This window comes from Condylura cristata, unplaced genomic scaffold (genome assembly GCF_000260355.1).
Source record: "Condylura cristata isolate star-nosed mole 26May11 unplaced genomic scaffold, ConCri1.0 scaffold00018, whole genome shotgun sequence".
Classification (NCBI taxonomy): domain Eukaryota; kingdom Metazoa; phylum Chordata; class Mammalia; order Eulipotyphla; family Talpidae; genus Condylura; species Condylura cristata.
Window position 1 is genome coordinate 4,116,802 of NW_004567119.1, and position 18,116 is coordinate 4,134,917.

At 47.2% G+C, this 18,116-nt stretch overlaps 1 protein-coding gene across 1 annotated transcript; it reads right to left on the reverse strand.

The window, feature by feature from the left end:
• Positions 1-13,652: 13,652 nt before the first annotated feature.
• Positions 13,653-18,064, reverse strand: NDUFC1 (NADH dehydrogenase (ubiquinone) 1, subcomplex unknown, 1, 6kDa; the record flags this gene model as incomplete). Its single annotated transcript, XM_012727013.1, has 3 exons — positions 13,653-15,233; positions 16,283-16,362; positions 17,945-18,064. Coding segments are annotated over 2 exons (180 nt in total), but the record flags the coding sequence as incomplete, so codon positions are not given.
• Positions 18,065-18,116: the final 52 nt, after the last annotated feature.

The window sequence follows — 18,116 nt, forward strand, 5'->3', positions numbered from 1 at the left end:
GAGAGGATTCACCAGAGACAGAGCGGGGAGCAGAACAGGCAGATCGATGAAGTACACTGCTGAGGGGAGCAGCGGGCGGGTCAGGAGAGGTCTGCTGAGCCATGTGGATCTCCTCCAGGGCAGAGCAGGGGGGGGGTGTGTCAAACTCATGCTAAATTGGCTTAAGCTTCTTTAGTGCAGTGCTTTAACCCGCTGCGCCACTGGGGAGGGCCGGAAAGACTCCCACTTTTAAAAGAAGGAAACAGATCTGAGCCTCCATGGAGGCACAGGGGTGGTCTCAGCACTATGAGGCTGACCGCAGGCACTGCAGTCAGCGCAGGAGTTCCATTCCCAGCCAGGAAAGTGACCTGCATGGCGGAGCTGACCCACAGGGCCCAGCTGAGCCCTCCTTCCTCCAGGCTGCTCCCCTCAGCAGTGGATTTCAGTTCTGCTGCCTGTTCTGCTCCTCAGGCTCCGGTACCCCCTCTCCCCAGCACCTCTGGCCTACACCCCAGCTCTTGCATGCATACATAAATAAATCTTTATATATAAAAAAGGAACAGACCTAAGCAGCAGTAAAACCAAAAGGATTTGCTTCCTCAGCCTTTGCCCCATCTTTAGAAGTACGCACAGAATCTGTCTGCCTCTGCTTACACATAGCACTAATTCAGCACCAATCTGCCCCTTCCTTCCTTTGGAGCTTCACACAATCTCAAACCTGGGGCCTTGCATCAAGCCCCAGATACTTTCCAGCATGAAACAGAAATCACATGAATGTTCACTTCCTTCCTGGCTTGCAGTTACAATTCGGTTGGATTATGAATCCCTGTCAGCTGGTCTCTATCCTTGGGCACCAGTTTTCTCCCACCCACCCCATCCAGGACTCCACTCCTCCCTCCTCCCCCACTTTATCCTCTCATTCTCTCCTCTCTCTCCCTCACCTGCTTGTCTCCTTCCCCTCCTTCAGTCCTCTTCCCTCTCTCCACTCCACCATATTTTGAAAACTTGCCTCCTTACCCAATTTGAAATGTCACTTCATTAGAAACCAAACTTTCATAGATATTCGAATCTGTTTCCCAATTCTTTATCCCTTTTGTTTTAAATATATATTTATTTATGCATATAAGAACTGGGATACAGGCCAGAGGTGCAGGGGGTGAGAGGCTTCACCAGAGACAGAGCAGGGAGCAGAACACGCATATTGACTGAGATACACTGCTAAGGGGAGCAGCAGGGAAACAGGTGAGGTCTGCCGCGCCCTGGGGTCAGCACTGAGGCTGGGATCCAACTAGCAGCAGATAGCTTCATAGTGCTGAGACTTAACCGCTGCACCACTAGGGAGGCACTAAAGATAATTTTAAATGAGGAAAGACATTATACAATGTGCTTTATTATATAGGGGAGTGTTGCTTCTTGCTAACAGATGTTATCTGACAGGCGGAATACTTGGCACAGAAATTACTAACACATTCAGATACTTATCTTCCCTAAATCCAGTTTCAACTCCCAAAAGGTGGCTTTAGAATACAAAGAACTTTGTAATAGAATATTCACATTTAAACAAGTGACAAAACTATAAAACTTTGTTTAAGAAAAATGACAGAAAAGTTATCTGGGTTCTGTTCCGCAGTCTTCTCAACAACTCAAGGCTTGGTTAAATGTCATGGGTATGTGGCTGATGGCTTCATTTTCTAGACTCAAATTTTTATATCCCTATCTACACAAAGAAAGATAACCTGTTTATCTGATTCTGCTGCCAATTTTTATTCTTTTATAGTGATTTTCATATTCTAGGCCTCACATTCCATTTATCCCATTTAGACTTTTTAAATGTAAAATTTTATTATATTAAAATCAGTCAGGGGCCCTCCTGTGAAGCAAAGGGTAAAGTGCAACACTATGAAGCCAGCCAAGGCCGCTTCGGCACGAGTTCGATCCCCGGCAGGGGAGCTGACCCACAGGGCGCAGCAGACCGCTCCTGATGGCCCACTGCTCCCCTCAGTGGTAAGTTTCAGTCAATCAGCCTGTTCTGCTCCCCACTCTGTCTCTGGTGAATCCTCTCACCCCCTGCACCTCTGCCTTGTACCCCAGTTCTGTATGCACAAATAAATAAATCTTTAAATAAATAAATAAAAGCAATAAAAGCAGGCAGTAAATATATACAATGGAATGCTACTCAACTATAAAAAAAGGTGATATCTTGCCACTTGTGGCAACAGGGATGGAAAAATGGAGAGGATTAGGCTAAGTGGAAATAAGCAAGAAGGAGAAAGACAAATACGGGATAATTTCACTCATTTGTGGAATATAAAGAAACAGTGCAAAGGAACAGACAAAACCAAACCAAAACAAACTCTTCAATCTGACTGTAGAGTTGTGGCCACCCGAGAAGGGCTGGGGGAGGGCCGGGAGGGGGCTCAGTGCCTGTGGCAGAGGATTTTTAAAAAAGATTATTTATTTATTTATTAAAGATTTATTTATTTAATGCATCCAAGAAGTGGAATCCAGGCCAGAGATGGGGGTGAGAGTGAGAGGATTCACCAGAGACAGAGTGGGGAACAGAGCAGGTAGACTGAAAAAATCCACTGCTGAGGGGAGCAGCGGGCAGGTCAGGAGCGGTCTGCTGCGCCATGTGGGTCACTCCGTGGCTGGGGATTGAACTCGTGCCACAGTGGATGCTGATAGTTTCATAGTGCAGAGACTTAACCCCCTGCACGCCCAGGGAGTCTTGTGGTGGAGTATAGGTGCTTGGGTGGTGGGTGTGGTATGATGATACACATTTGAAGAAGTGTGAATCTCTATCTCTAAAACATACAGTGTTGAAGCCATTGCTGCAATAAAAAGTGAATACATCAATAAGTATTATCAATTGGTGGTCTGGTAACAAACTTTCTGCTTGTGGAATACTTAAGCTTTCATTACATTGGTTGTTAAAATCAAAAGTTTAATAACTCTAGGTGAAAGGCTTGGTAGCTGTTGCTTCAAACACTTGTTTTTAGTAAGGACTAAATTTTCAAAGGAAAAGAAAGTCCTGTACGCAGTCACGTTTTGGCATTTCATAGCTCTAAAAAAATGTCAGAAAATGCAACAATTGGCCCGGAGTTTAAGCCAGACAAATTCTGGATCTGCCAGGACAGCTCGCTCTTCCTCATCCTTCGGAGAAGAGTGAAGCGCAGCTGCCCGGAAGCCTTTCCTGGCCCAGTGCAAGGCGAGATGCTCCACCGCTGTCTCCCTCCAGGCGGCTGCCACGCTTGCAGGACGCATTCTTGGCCCCCTTGGCTGCTCACAATTTTGTGGTCAGCCATTTGGTCTGTGTTCAGGTGGGGGTTCATTTCTGGTTGCCCATGGTCACCTGTTAGACTATAGTCATTGGGGTGGAGGCCAGAGCTCATCCTCACAGACACCCCCCATGTCCCCACATCCACACCCCCACAAACCACATACACCTATTCACAGGCAGGGTCTTCGTGAGGTCTTCTCTGGCCACCCCAATTAAACACTGCTTCCCCCCAAATAGCACTCACCATTCCTTTTCTTCTCTGACTTTTTTTTTTATAGCTGTATTTATTTATGCACACAGAACTGGGGTACAGGCCAGAGGTGCGGGGCAGTGAGAGGATGCACCAGAGACAGAGTGGGGGGCAGAACAGGCAGATTGACCAAGTACACTGCTGAGGGGAGCAGCAGGCGGGGCAGGAGAGGTCTGCTGAGCCATGTGGTCACCTCCGGGGTGGGGATCGAACTTGTGAACTTGTGGTGAAGCAGCTGTGGCCAGCTTCAAGTGCTGCGCTGTAACCCACTGTGCCACCAGGGAGGGCCCCACTTCTGTTGCATCTTCTTTAAGTCTGGGTCTAATATATCATACTGCTTTCTTACTTATCTTGTTGATTATTTGATTATACTCTAGAAAATAAAAAAAAAAATGAGGAAGGTGGGAATTTCTATCCTTTTTTAAAAATTTCAGCACTTAAACAGTGCTTGATAGGTTATAGGTGCTCAGTTAATATTTGTTGAATACTTGAGTCAGTGAAGAATGGATCCCTGAGAAGGGAAATGTCTTATCGCCACACGAAGTCAGTCACAGGTCGGCAGCATGAAGGTAAAATGTTCTTATTTCTCAGATGCACTCATCCCACACAATTAGCCAGATGCTTTAGGTCATGCCTGGCCTTTTCCTTTCTGAAGGAAGTCTAGGCCAGAGCCATTCTAGGCCAGAAGCCAAAAGCAAGTAACATTTCTTACTAGACTTAGGCTGACAAAAATTAGTACCTGGAGAGACAAAATCAATTCTCTTCACCTTGAGGGGAATGTAACTCTGCCCTGGGCTTGTCTCTGAAACTGGCCACATGTTCAGTGTGTTTGGCTTGGTCTGATGTGACTGTTCTCCTGTAAGCCTGAAAGTAAATGTGGACATGAGTTTATTGCTTGAGCTCCAAAGTTCATCACGCCGAGTTCGAAAGTATAGACAACTCAAAGAGAGGCCCTTGAGCTCAACCCACGCTCTTACTTCCCCTTTGGAAACCTCTGTCATTAAGTAGAACGTTTAAGGAAGGAAAGTGTTATAAAAGGGATCGAGGAAACTGAAAACATGTCCGATGAGATGTTGACAAAGGAGAAAACATACATTGTTAGAATCAAAACATCCTGCCAGACATTTACAGATACCCTGCAGGATATATTCCAGAGGAATAGAGTTTTACAGGCTCACAAAAACCTGGGCACAATGTTTAGGGTAGATTTACCTGTATAAGGAAAAAGTGGAGCTGGACTTGATATCCTGTAACAGGTGCATGGTTAGTCACTCTGGTTCATTCATAATGTGGACACCACTCAACGGTGCCCGTCTATAGCTTGGAACACCACTAGGCAATCTAAATGGGCTCATGTTGTCATAAAAAAGTACCAAGCTAGTGCAAGATACTCAGCCAACAAGTCATAGCGGGTGCTGGGGGCGAGGGAACACGTGGGATTTCTCTGTTCTTGGTTCTAACCTTGTCATTGCTTTGAGTTTTATCACAGGTCATACCATGTGAATTCCCAGTCTTGTCTGAAACACTTACGTAATATCCACCAGCACTGACTGTGACCCCTACAGCCAGGTGATAAATTATTTTTGATCCTGATGGCCTAGGGAATTTGTTAGATGATACTCAACGAGGAGATGCTAGGCAAACAAGTTGAAACACAATTAGCACCACCACTAAACAAAATTTTATCTTTAAGATTTATTTATTTATGCATAGAAGAGCTGGGGTGTAGGCCAAAGATGTGGGGTGGGGTTAGAGGGTTTACCAGAGACAGAGTGGGGAGCAAAACAGGCTGATTGATATGCACTGCCGAGGGGAGCAGCGGGGAGACAGGAGAGGTCTGCTGTGCCAAGTGGGTCACTCCCTGGCCAGAGGTCGGACTTTTGCTGCAGTGGCTGCGGACAGCTTCATAGTGCCGAGTCTTTTTAGTTCACAGACTCCCCTGAGCTACTGCAGAGGGGGGATACATTTTCCATTTTAAAGGTAAAAAAGCACAGACATTTACTTATAAAACAAATACAGCTGAGCACCTACTCTCTATTTGGCATTGCTAGAAGCACGGAGCACAGAACTCAGACAAGACACATAAGGTTCCTAGCCTCACGTAGCTCACCGTACAGAAGGAGACAGCTGTACAGACAAATATTTATAGACAAGTAATTGCCGTGCATTATAACAAATGCTGTATTAGATCTAAGCTGAAGCTGTGAAAATGCAGTGAGAAAGCTCAGTTCATTGGTTCAATGTAGCTGTCACAGTTAAAGAGTGGTGACCTGGACTTGGAAGGGAGGAGCAGCTAGTCAGATAAAGAAATGGCACTAGAGGGCCCTCCCTGGTGGCGCGGCAGGTAAAAGCCCAGCACTATGAAGCTGTGGCAGCCACTGCAACACAAGGTCAATCCGTGGCCAGGGAGGTGACCCACAGGGTGCAGCAGACCCCTCCTGACCTGCCTGCTCTTCCCCTCAGCAGTGGATTTCAGTGCATCTGTCTGTTCTGCTCCCCACTCTGTCTCTGGTGAATCCTCTCACCCCTCACACCTCTGGCCTGTGCCCCAATTCCATGCATCAAGAAATAAATCTTAAAAAAAAAAAGGAAATGGCACTGGAAACAGAAAGCACTCCGTGTGGATCTGGGAAAGCCGGGTGGCTGGACATCCGGAGCGAGGGAGGGGCCTGGAAGAGATTCTTATAGCCTCCGCAAGGCTGCAGACATTTACAGTGATCGCTGATCTCAGTAGGAGCGATACTGGAAAGAGTTCATATTTATATTCTTAGTTGTGATGTAAAGAACCATCTCTTAGACAAAAACTTTTTTTTACAAAAATGTGCCCGAGAGACTCTAAGGTTTAGAGGGCTGTCGCTCGCAGTGGGGCATCTACTGGTTTAAAAAATCCTTTGTTAACAGGAGTCTGTAGTTTTCATAGGTCCCAGCCAGAGGTAAATATCAAAAAGGAAGAAATAAAAGATATTTGCGTAAGTACTGACATACAATTATGGCAAAGTTTTCAAAGAGTGGTGAAATGACAAATATTCAATAATTAAAGAATTTTTAGCATGTTCACATAATAAATATGGTAATGTGAAACAATTAGAATTTTTGTAGAAAATTTACATATGTGAGAAAATACTCATAAAGTATAAAAGCAAAATGACCACAGATTTGTGAGCAACGGGAAAGCAGCAAAAAATGCAGGAAAGTGGGAAAAGGTTTGGAATACTATATATATATAAAATGCAGTATGGTTTTGAATAATAGGATTACAAATGGGTTCTGTCTTGTTTTTCTGTGTTTTTTCCACTCATTTATTATAAACTTAAATTATTTACTCATGAATAATTTAAAAGCAAAAATGGGAAGAACAAAATTTGATAAGGTACAATGAAAAAAATTATCCTTCAAAAAAAATGGAAGGGTAATTATCTTTCAAAAAAAAATGGAAGGGTACTTCATCAAAGTAGAAAATACCAAGATAAGGTTAACTAATGCCAATGAAGGAAGTCAGATTTCCAGTCCTTGATAGTTCTTAAAATGCATAAATCAGAGCTGCAGAAACAGTAACTACGTGAAATTAGAGAAAGTCAAATACTACCACAACCAATACAGCTAACTACTTATTTAGAATTTCAAAACGACCTTTCTTCTGCCCCTGGTTTGGAAGGAAAAATCTTTGAAACATGTGCAGCTACAAAAAAAAAAGAAAGAAAGAAAAAAAGAAAGAAAGAAAGAAAAGAAAAGCGTGTGTAAAGAAAAGCGTGTGTTTGTGGGTGAAGACGCTGGGGGTGGGGATAAGTCCATTTTCAAGGGCTTCATCCTGCTCCCCACCGCCCCCGCCAGAACAACCTACTAGTTTCCTAAGTTTAAACTAAATGGGTTCTCCTTTATTCTTCGTGGGAGGGGGGATTTGCTCTATCTTACTTGGCATAAAGAACAAGGAAACCGAAGACATCCAAATTCTGTTACTTAAAACAGAACTTCCTACCACCATCGGTAAGAAGAGAAAAAAAAAAACAGGCTTGTTAGACTTTCCTTCCTTCCCCGCCACCATCACAGGTCCGCATCAAAATGGGGGTGGGGTGGGGGAGGTTGGGAACAGGAGGAATGGGCCTTGGAATTTTCCGGAGGAGTCTTTTCTCGATTAGGCTCAGCTCGAATGCACCCCTGTGGGCTGAGGCTCACTCACAGCCTTGGAAAGCAAGTAGCAGTGAATGGCGACTGGGAACTTTCCACGAGGCTGAACTAGAAGCGCCCCCTCAGCAGCTGTAGAAACAGGGGGACCAGGAGGCGCCCTCCAGGCGATCTGCACACCGCCCAAACCTGGCGCCAGCCCCGCCGCTGCAGGCCTGGAAAGCCCTAGAATGTTCCCGGCACGGTGCTGGGCGCGTTCGTACCATGCATTCCTGCTCCGTACATTGCCAGCTCTCCCGCAAGCCCCCCTTTGGGGAGCTTCACGACACCCCCGGCCCGACGGTGCCAGCCGCGGGGTCGGCCGAACCCTCGAGCCCCAAGTCCACTGCGGCCCGCGGGCTGCCGGATGGGGAACCCATGTCCAGGCCCGACCCCATCCGGGCAGGCGGCCGGGCAGCGCCTGGGCGTCACCCTCTGCTGATCCTCCGGCCGGACAGCCGGGGGTGAGCCCGGGAGCCAGGCCCTGGCGGGGCGCCCCTCGCTGCAGTGAACTCAGTGAAGCTCGGTCCCTCCCGCCCGCATTTTAGAAACCTGAAACTGGGGTCCAGCCCGAGCCGACGGGCGGGATTCGATGGCGGGAAGCCCAGGCCACGTTGGCAGCGCCCCGACTGGTTAAATCTCCCCAAACTGCGGCGCGTCTTCCTGGTGACCCCCGCGTTTGCCCCACCGTGCCAACCGCGGAGGGCGACCCCAGGCACGGTCCTTCTCGGGTCTGGACGTCTCGCGGTCCCCCGGCGCCGGCCCGGGGGCACCTCCGCGGCAGCGCCAGGGCCAGGGAGGCCGCCCTGCCGAGACACCCCCGCCTCAGTCTCGGGCGCCCCCAGCCCCAACTCGAGCCGCTCGCGTCCCGCCGGGGAGGGGCGTCCACCCGGGTCCGGCCGCGAGGGCCAACAGGCGCCCCCGCCACACCTGCCGCTCCCGACTCCTGCACCCTCCCGAGACCCCCGCACCCTCCCGAGACCCCTGCACCCTCCCGAGAACCCTGCACCCTCCCGAGACCCCTGCACCCTCCCGAGACCCCTACACTCCTCCCGAGACCCCTGCACCCTCCCGAGACCCCTGCACCCTCCCGAGACCCCTACACTCCTCCCGAGACCCCTGCACCCTCCCGAGACCCCTGCACCCTCCCGAGACCCCTACACTCCTCCCGAGACCCCTGCACCCTGTGCCGGGGCGCGGGGTGCCACCACCCCGCCGACTGGAAGGACGGGGCCAGCGCCCCAAGTTGGAGCCGGACGCTGTCACCGCGTCTCCAGCGCGGGTGAGCTTTCCCGGGGTGGGAGCGATGGGGAGTCTCGGGGAAGAGGTGAGGAGAGCGAAACTCGGCTACTGCGGCGCCCAGGCGGTGAGGAGTGGAAAGGAAGCCGCAGGCCAGGGGCTTCAAGCAAATCCCCAACGCTGTGGCTAACTCTCTGGGTGGAAAGTGAGGATTTCCACACCGATTAAAAACGCTCATTAATTAGGTTCTTTCCCCAGATTCTAATGACTGGCCTCATAGTGGCTACGGGAAGGTGTCATGGTTTGAATAAGGAAACCTGGAATTTAGGCTTTAACATTTTCTGAACGGGTCGCGCTGGAAGGGGGGGTTCACACTTCGGGGACCCTTGTGTCTGCCTCTGGATGCTGAGAAAACACTTGACCATTAACAGCACTATCGCTTCTGAGTGACTGAACGCCACCGCTCTGAGGTGCTAGTGCTGAGCCCAATTCTGTTTCACAGACTCCCATCTGGTCCGAGCTGGTCTTTGATCCTCCAGTCGTTAGCTCTCGGGAGTGCTTCACCAGGTCCTGAGCAGAGTTAGGTCCTTTGCCTTGTCAGAGTTAGAATTCTCACCAAGGTGGGGGGGCAAGACCCACCTTGGGAGTCGGGGCTCCTGAGGGGCTGCAAGCTGGCGGCCTTTGACCAAAGCCCACCCTCGGGCAGCTGGCGACTAGCTTTCTCTGGTCAGCTATGTAACAGATGGGCAGCCAAACCCATGGGGCCACCTCTCCTGTTCCTTTCTTCTTGTCTTGGTGCTTAGGTCTGAGTTTTGACAGGGAAATGCATGATCAAGGGCAGTGCAGGCGTTTCAGGGAATGAACACATGCACCATGCTGTTATCTGATGTGCTGGCCTCTCCCCTCCAAGGGTTCTTTCAGGGTGAAGCTTTGATGATGAGGCTGGCTCGCAGGACACTGGGGTAAGCCTCTTCTCTCACTCCTGGGTGGTAGGCTCTGCATGGCTCGCACCAGTGAGCGACACGGCTTTGCTGTCCCTCGCAGGGGTTGTGGTTGCAGGGTAAATGGCCAGGCAGCCAGCATCTTCTCTGGGTTGGCTGCCAGGAGCATCTCTGTGGGGTGTGAGGTCACATGGAAACCTCTGACCAGATAGCCATCATAAATGTAAGCTAGGACTTGGGCTTAAACAGTGTGCAAAGGATCTACACATAGCTTTAAGAGTTTTCTCCAAATATTATCATCTCTATCTGTGTAGATCTCACCAACTCTAAGGAGTAGGAAGGGTCCAGAGGTACTGATGATGTCCATGATACACAAAGGCTGTGGTGAAGAGCTTCTGGAAGCCAGAGACCTGCTGGCACGAGGCATGGGTGTGTCTTTATTCCTAGGGTTGAGGTGAACTCGGAGCTGCATTTCGGATGGCAGATGGCTGGTGTGGGCTCTGGTGCCAGGCAGGCGCTGACTGTCCTCCAGTACCTGGAGCCAGCAGTGCCAGGCAGGCGCTGACTTGCAGCTGAAGGCTCCCTTGACTATCCTGTGGGAGCCTGTGGCCACTCCCCATACTTCCCACATAGTGAGGGTCAGCTCCTGGAGTCCTCCAGGTCAGAGGTGGCCATCCCAGCTGGGACAGGTTAGAACTGTGAGATACACAGTGCACTTGTCCAGACCCCTTTTCATTTTAGCCAGAAGCTTGATGCCTCCTGGATGGACTTTTTGGGTAAGGTTTATTTTCACTTTATGTATGCATACAAGAGTTGGGGTGTAGGCCAGAGGTGGGGATGAGGGTTCACCGGAGACAGGATGGGGAACAAAGCAGGTGGAAAGGAATATTCTGCTTTTTTGACAGCTCCAGTAGGAAATTCGGTTTTCTATTTGTCACTTCTTGACAAAACATTTTCCAAGCCTGAGCAGGTTTATGTGGTGGTTTTCTCTCCCAAACCTGAGAGGATCTTAACATCGGGCCTTTGCTAAAGACACCTCTCAGACAAGTCTCTGGCTGATAGTCACGTTGTTTATAGTGCTGCCTTGGGTATGTCCTTGACATTCTCCCAGGTCCAGTGGGGAAAACATGCATCTTGGGGCAGAGCTAGCCTTGCGTATCCAGGACAACTTCAAACTCACTGTGACAGCTGACAGAGTTCAGTCTTGAAAGCACAGGACGAAGGGCCTGGGGCAATGCTCAACACTTACACCAGCTTCGGCTGCGTAGTGGTAGTGAAAAGCGAGTTTCAAAGACAGAGGGATTTGCGAGCCTTCATGGCAATCTAGCAACAGCTTTGTATTCCTTGAGACTAAATTCTTAGGCCGTCACCTGTATTTTCAACAGATCAGTATGGAGATAGAGTGAAACCACTTAGAAGAATCTAGGAAGATGAACTGAGCGTCCTTTTGATAGCCTAAAATATTAACGCTAAAACGAAGGGGGAAGGTAGCCGAGGCGGTCCATTTTCAAACTTGAAGGTCACTCAGTGCCCTGCTCTGCAGTGAAATGAAGGACATTTCTGTATGTTCCCGAAGGCTGCTGTAATAATGACAAGCAGCAGCAATTGGTTCCCATTGTTGGAGGCTGGTTATCTCGAGTCTTCCTCTGGCAAGGCCCGGCCTCCTCTGAAAGCCTTACCGAGCTTCTGATTCCTATGGGCATTGATGGCTTGTAGATGCTTCACTCCAAACTCTGCTGTCCTCTTGTGTCTCTTCTGACACCTTCTTACAAATCTCCTAGTTACATGGACTCAGGAGCCACCCACTGCGTTATCAATACCTCTTCAGCTGACATCAGCAACTACCCTATTTCCAAGTCCCATCCTGAGGTACTTCGGGTAATGATTTGCCTGTCTATGGGAAAACACAGTTCAACCCCTAAATTCTTATATCTGCAAATGTCTCTAGCCTGTTTTTCCCATGGTGATTTAAGAAAATAGCTGAGTGGGCCCTCCCTGGTGGCTTGATGGGTTGAAGCACAGCACTATGAAGCCATCTGCAGCGAGTTTGATCCCAGGCCAGGGAGCTGACCCACATGGTGCAGCAGACCTCTGACCTGTCCACTGCCCCCTATAGCAGTGTGTTTCAGTCCATTTGCCTGTTCTGTGCCACACTCTGTCTCTGATGAATCCTCTGACCCGCACCTATGGCCTGTACCCCAGTTCTTGTGTGCATAAATCAATAAATCTTTAAAAGAAAATAACTGAAATGATTTCAAGGAATAAATCTGGGGAAAGGTTTCTTTCATTTTAATTGAATAAAAACCTTCATCCCTTTTCACATTTGGTTCATTGAAGGATCCATCACCCCATCACAGTTCCTCTTGGGCACTGTTTCTTTAGTCCAGCAGCTCCTGAACTGAGGCTTTGAAAGCCAGGAATGCTAGCGATGAATATCCTTTACAATGTGGCCTAGAAGAGGTCTGTGTGAGGCGCTACAGCAGAGCGCAGAAGGCCCAAGTGTTCTGACAAGTGAGCTCCAGAACCCAATTTATCCAGGGCATGGGTCTTCGTCTCCTCTTCTAATTTAGCTTCAATCTGTCAGGTTTCAGTAATTTTTTTTTATAAGTTTATTTATTTACACATACAGAACTGGGTATAGGCCAGAGGTGCAGGGGCGGTGAGAGGACTCACCAGAGACAGAGTGGGGAGCAGAACAGACAGACTGAGGAAGTACACTGCTGAGGGGAGCAGCAGGCGGGTCAGGAGAGGTCTGTGTCTGTCATGCCATGTGGGTCATCTCCCTGACCAGGGATTGAACTCATGTTGCAGAGACTCCAGATAGCTTCACAGTGCTGTGCTTTAACCCACTGCACCACCAGGGAGGGCCTCAGTAATTTTTTTTTAAAGATTTATTTATTTATGAATACAGAACTGGGGTATAGGCCAGAGGGGCAGAGGCAGTGAGGGGATTCACCATAGCCAGTGGGGAGCAGAATAGGCAGACTGACAAATTACACTGCTGAGGGGAGCAGCAGGGAGACAGGAGAGGTCTGGGCACCATGTGGGTCACCTCTGGGTGGGGATCAAACTCATGGAAGCAGTGCTTTCAACTCATTGCACCTGCACCACCACGGAGGGCGTTTCAGTAACCTTGAAAGCCATGACCAGTGTTACTATGTAGCTCATGTCTAGGTGTTATTTACTAGTCTACATCTAGGTCCATTTAAATTTACATACTATTAAAAACTCAGATCCAGGGGCCTCCCTGGTGGCATAGGGGTTCGCACTATCAAGCTAGTCATTGTGTATATCAGGGAGCTGACTTACATGGTGCAGCAGGCCTTTCCTGTCTCCCTGCTGTTCCCCTCAGCAGTATCTTTTAGGGGGCCCAGTTCTGCTCCCCACTATCTCTGGTGAATCCTCACCCCTCTCCCCCACCCTCTGGCCTGAACTTGAGTTCTTATATGCTTAAATAAAAATAAATCCTTAAAAAAAATTTAGGCCCACTAATCACATCCCAGATGCTCAACACCCACATGGAGAGATGGTTGCCATGTTGAATGGCAGATACACCGCTTTCTCCTGTCTGCAGAATGTTCTTCAGCATGGCCCTGACCTTCAGGACTGGCTAGCCCTGGAGTTGCACAGGCACAGTTGAGAGTTAACAAGAGTAGGTAGATTCTTAAGGCCCAACAGAATAGATAGCAGATACTGTTTATTTAAGTTGCATTTTATTTCCAACTAAGGCTATCAGTTTCCATATTTTCAAGTGTCTTAAGAGATTTTTGCTCCATTTAGGAATGTAAATTTTGAGTGTTTCTTTTAGTGCAGAGCATCTTGAACTGAGAGTTGATACCCACCTTCCTGCCTCTATTACCATGTGACATTACTGGGTTGTTGGAAGAGTCAGCATTTTCGTTTGAAAACCAGAAAAATCTCATCATGACTTTTCTGACAACATAATAGTTCCCTCTTGCTGATATAACAAATGTTGTGAGTTATGACAACATAAATTTATTTACCATTTTACAGTTTTGTAGGTCGCAATTCCGACACAGGTCTTACTGGACTAAGATCAAGGTGTTAGCAGGGCTCCACTTCCTTCTGGAAGCTCCAGGCGAGAGTATGACTTTTCTAGCTTCTAGACTGTCCAATTCCTTGACTTTTGGCCTCCTTCCATCTTCAAAGCCCACGGTGGCCAGCTGAGTTTTGCTTATCCAAGATCCCCATCACATTCTCCTTCCACTTAGAGACTCCTGGGCCCAAATAATCTCCCCACTTTAGTGTCAACTGACTAGAAATTTTAATTCCAGCTGCAATCTTAATTTATTAAAACTATCATATAACCTAACACACACAGATTCTAGGCACTGGGAAATGGTCACCTCTGGGGTTCATCATTCTCCCAACCATAGCGGTGCTGAGCACATGGCTGTTCACCTCTGGTATCTGCATTTGTAAAATGATGAGAGTGGTCTACCTAGTCTTACCAGTTAGTATTTCAAAAGTTAACATTTACTGTGATAGCTGGTTTTTCATTGAATTTGGATTAATTACTCTGAAATAATATAAATCTGAAGCTGTTTGAAGCGACACACAACAATATTGGGTCATGATTCACCCAGAGAGTAAAGACACATAAACAATTATAAAGCAATGAACCTCTCAACACCAGAATGGAAACATAAAATACTGAATCTTTAAGTGTATGGTACAGTAAGTGTTTAAACAACAAGTTAATAATGTGGCATGTAAATAAGTTTTAACTGACTTACAAGAACAGGTTTTGATAAGGGATAATGTATTTTAATTTGTGTGTATTAACCATCCAATCATAGATAAAAGAATGAAGGAATAACAAATTTCCTCAACAAAAAAGGAGTAACGAAGTTGGCGTTGCTTCAACCAGTAAAAATAGTCACCCCAGTGAGAATCATTCAAATTCAAGAAAATAGTGTCTTAAGAATGTCTGGTCACAGGATTCCTCTTTCCTCATGTAAAGAAGAGAACAGTATTTGGTACTTTTATGCTTTGCATACTACCATAGATCTATCATCCTGATCACTAAAGAATAAAAATTTGAAGTTGACACAGGTGTAAATCCTCCAGCAGTGATTTCGGAAAGCATCTCCTTAACAAAGTTTCTTAGCAAATTTCTTTGCTGTTGACTGCTATCAGACGGCCCCAGCCGCAGAGAAATACTTCTTCCGGTGGCCCTTCGAGTCACATATTACAAGTGGTCGCAATATACATAATCTGAATACAGAAGCATTTTTATTTTTTCACGTAATGATGTAAAACACAAATGCTGATTTGACAAATATTCACATACAACATCTCACATGAACACCGCAACAGACTGGGGGATCCAGAGGAACCGCCGCGTCACTCGATGGCGCCCCTACAACGAAAGAAAACGAATTACAACCTTAGCAGTAACCAGCGGAAATACTGAAATCAGGACACACTCAGTAAGTCACCGTAGGATAACCCAGACAGCAAATGTAAACAGGATCAGCCCCTCATCTTACCTACGAGGGAGCAAGAAAACAGTGCCTGAGCACAAATGTGGCAAAAGCCTCGGCTGCTTTGCTGCCAGCTTGTAGTTTTGATTTAATTATCGATTTCTTTTTTGGTAGAAAAAGAGTGAAAAATGTGGATCTTCAACCCCACGGCTGACTCTGGGAGTTAATATTGAAACATAGCGCGAGTGGCCACTATGCTGCTCATTACCCAGTGGACACAAGTCCCCTGCAGTGACCAATCTACTGCACAAAAGCGGATTATGATTTTTCATTTTACAGAAGGATTAAGAATTTCAGAAATATATGACAATCATGATGAAATGGCCTAGCAGAAATAAACTGGACAATCTATTGTGCTTCTCCACCAGCCCGTTCTACCAACACTAAGCTCCCAGGTGGACCCAGTACCTGGCCAGTTGTCCAGTACATGATGGTTAATAAGACAGATGGTTCCTGCTGTCAAGGAATTTACACTCAAGTGTGATGTGTCAAAACAGACATTTCTAATGTGTGATAACCATGAAAGTACTCTGTAAAGCTCTAGTAGATTTAAGAAAGTAGGGGTCTCTCTCCCTAGTGGCCTAGGGGTTAAGTCTCTGAACTATCACCTCTATGGCTTGGGCCTGAATTGACCTGAGTTCAATCCTTGGCCAGGGAGTGACCCACATATGTGTGACACAGCAGGCCCGCCCGCTGCTCCCCTCAATAGTGCATTTCAGTAAATCTGCCTGTTCTGCTCCCCACTGTCTCTCATGCATCCTCACCCTCTGCACCTCTGCCCTACACCCCAGTTCTTGTATGCATAAATAAATAAATCTTAAAAAGAAAATGAAAATACTAATGTATTTTGTTTGTAAATAATGCATTTTAAAGAGGTCAAATTAACTTAAATCATCTTTTCAGCCTATAAAAGCTGTACACTTACTATGTTAATATTCCACAAGTTTATTCCAATCCATTCCTTCTTTTATACTCTAAGACATCTTCATTATGCTGTTTGATGAGCTAGAATTAAATAAGTTAACATTAGAAATGCAATTTTTCTGGCAACTTATAGAGGAGAAGGCTAACTACCAATACTTCTATTTTGACAAAGAATTAAGGATAGATGAAATAAAAGAATTACAACTATTCTGTTCTAGCTAGAATAAAAAGGAGCCTCAAAAGTCCAAAGTCATGAATTGCATATACTTGTTCACCACAATCCAACTACGTTAAATTTGAGAAGCAATCCTTGAAAGTCGAAACTGAAATTCTGCCAAGGTAGTAGCCCCGTCTTTTCCTTAGGGGATACATTTCCGGACCCTAGTGGGTGCCTGACACCATGGGAAGCACTGAGCTGCATGTATGTTCCAAGCGAAGGCCTGAATGAGGCCTGCTATGGGGTTACTGTAATACCTAATAATACACCGAACAATTACAACAGTGCACTATAATGGAATTATGTGAATGCACTCTCTCAAAATAGTTCTGGACCAGGAGTAACTACAACATGGAAAGTGAGCGGGGATAATGGAGGACTGCATCAATCACTGCACTCTATGGGTAGCCAACGGAGGGATGTCTTAGCACAGAGGGACGGATTAACAGGACACAGCAGAACTGGGTCACTAATGGCTCAAGGGTGGTCGGTGTGTGTGTGTTACACCGCTTACCTTCAGTTGTCTGATACGCTGAGTGACTGCCTGAACTAAAGGTGCACGAGCTATATGTCATGGAAGGCAGTCCTTTTAGACCCGCTGTGCCAGAATATGGGAGTAGAACAATGGCTGACATTCAGCCATCCAACCTCAGTTTCTGAGTGATCAACTTTCAACTAGGGTCTCCATTACAACATTACTGAAAAAGATTACTGTTGTGACTGTCAACGTCTCTGACTCCTTCCTATGTCAGTTAAACCACTCCAATGAGAAAATCCAAAATAGATTTAAAGAGCTGGAGACAGGGACAGTGGAAGATGGCCCAAGTTTACTTGTCACAAACAAAAAATTTAAATGTAGCACAAATACTTTAATCAACTTTAAAAACAAGAGGGAAAGGCAGTATTTCACAATGACCTAGAATGTAGCTCTAAGTCGGGGAGAAAGGGGTGCAGCAAACTACTTTCTCGAAGTGTGTTTTTTCATCTGTGCAAGGTTAACAACAATAGCACCTGGCCAGAGTTGGTGAAGGCGTTAAACTAATGTTTACACGGAAGGGCAAAGAAAAAAAAAAAAAGGTCGCAAGGTCGCACACTCCACACACTCCAAGTCCAGTTTCCAACAATGTATTTATACACCGGCTAAAACTTCACGTTTTGGAAGCCTCATGGGATTTCCTTTGTATGCGGCACCTGAAAAAAAGTCCTCCAGGACACCGCAACCAGCCTCGATCCATTTTAAGAAACAAAATAATATTATTTAGCACCAACGCCAGTCATCGCGAAACCTCGCTCAAGCAACAAGAGAACAAGCCCTCGGGCTCACACCATCCTTTCTCGATCCGCTGGCACCTTCCTGTTTCTCTGCAGCCCGTGACCACACCGCCAGGTGCGGTCCAGCCTGCACTGCCCCCCGCGCCGGGTTCCCACCGGGGCGACCAGACTTACGTAGAGCCACAGGAAGGCCGAGGTGCCCAAGGTCAGGCCGACTTTCAGCCAGTCGGGTTTGTCGTGCGGCGGATCCCGCACGTAGAACTTGGACCGCGCGGCGGCTGCAAGGGGACAGTGAGCCGGTCACCGCGCCTGACCGCCGGGGACGGGCTGCCCGTCCCGTGAGACC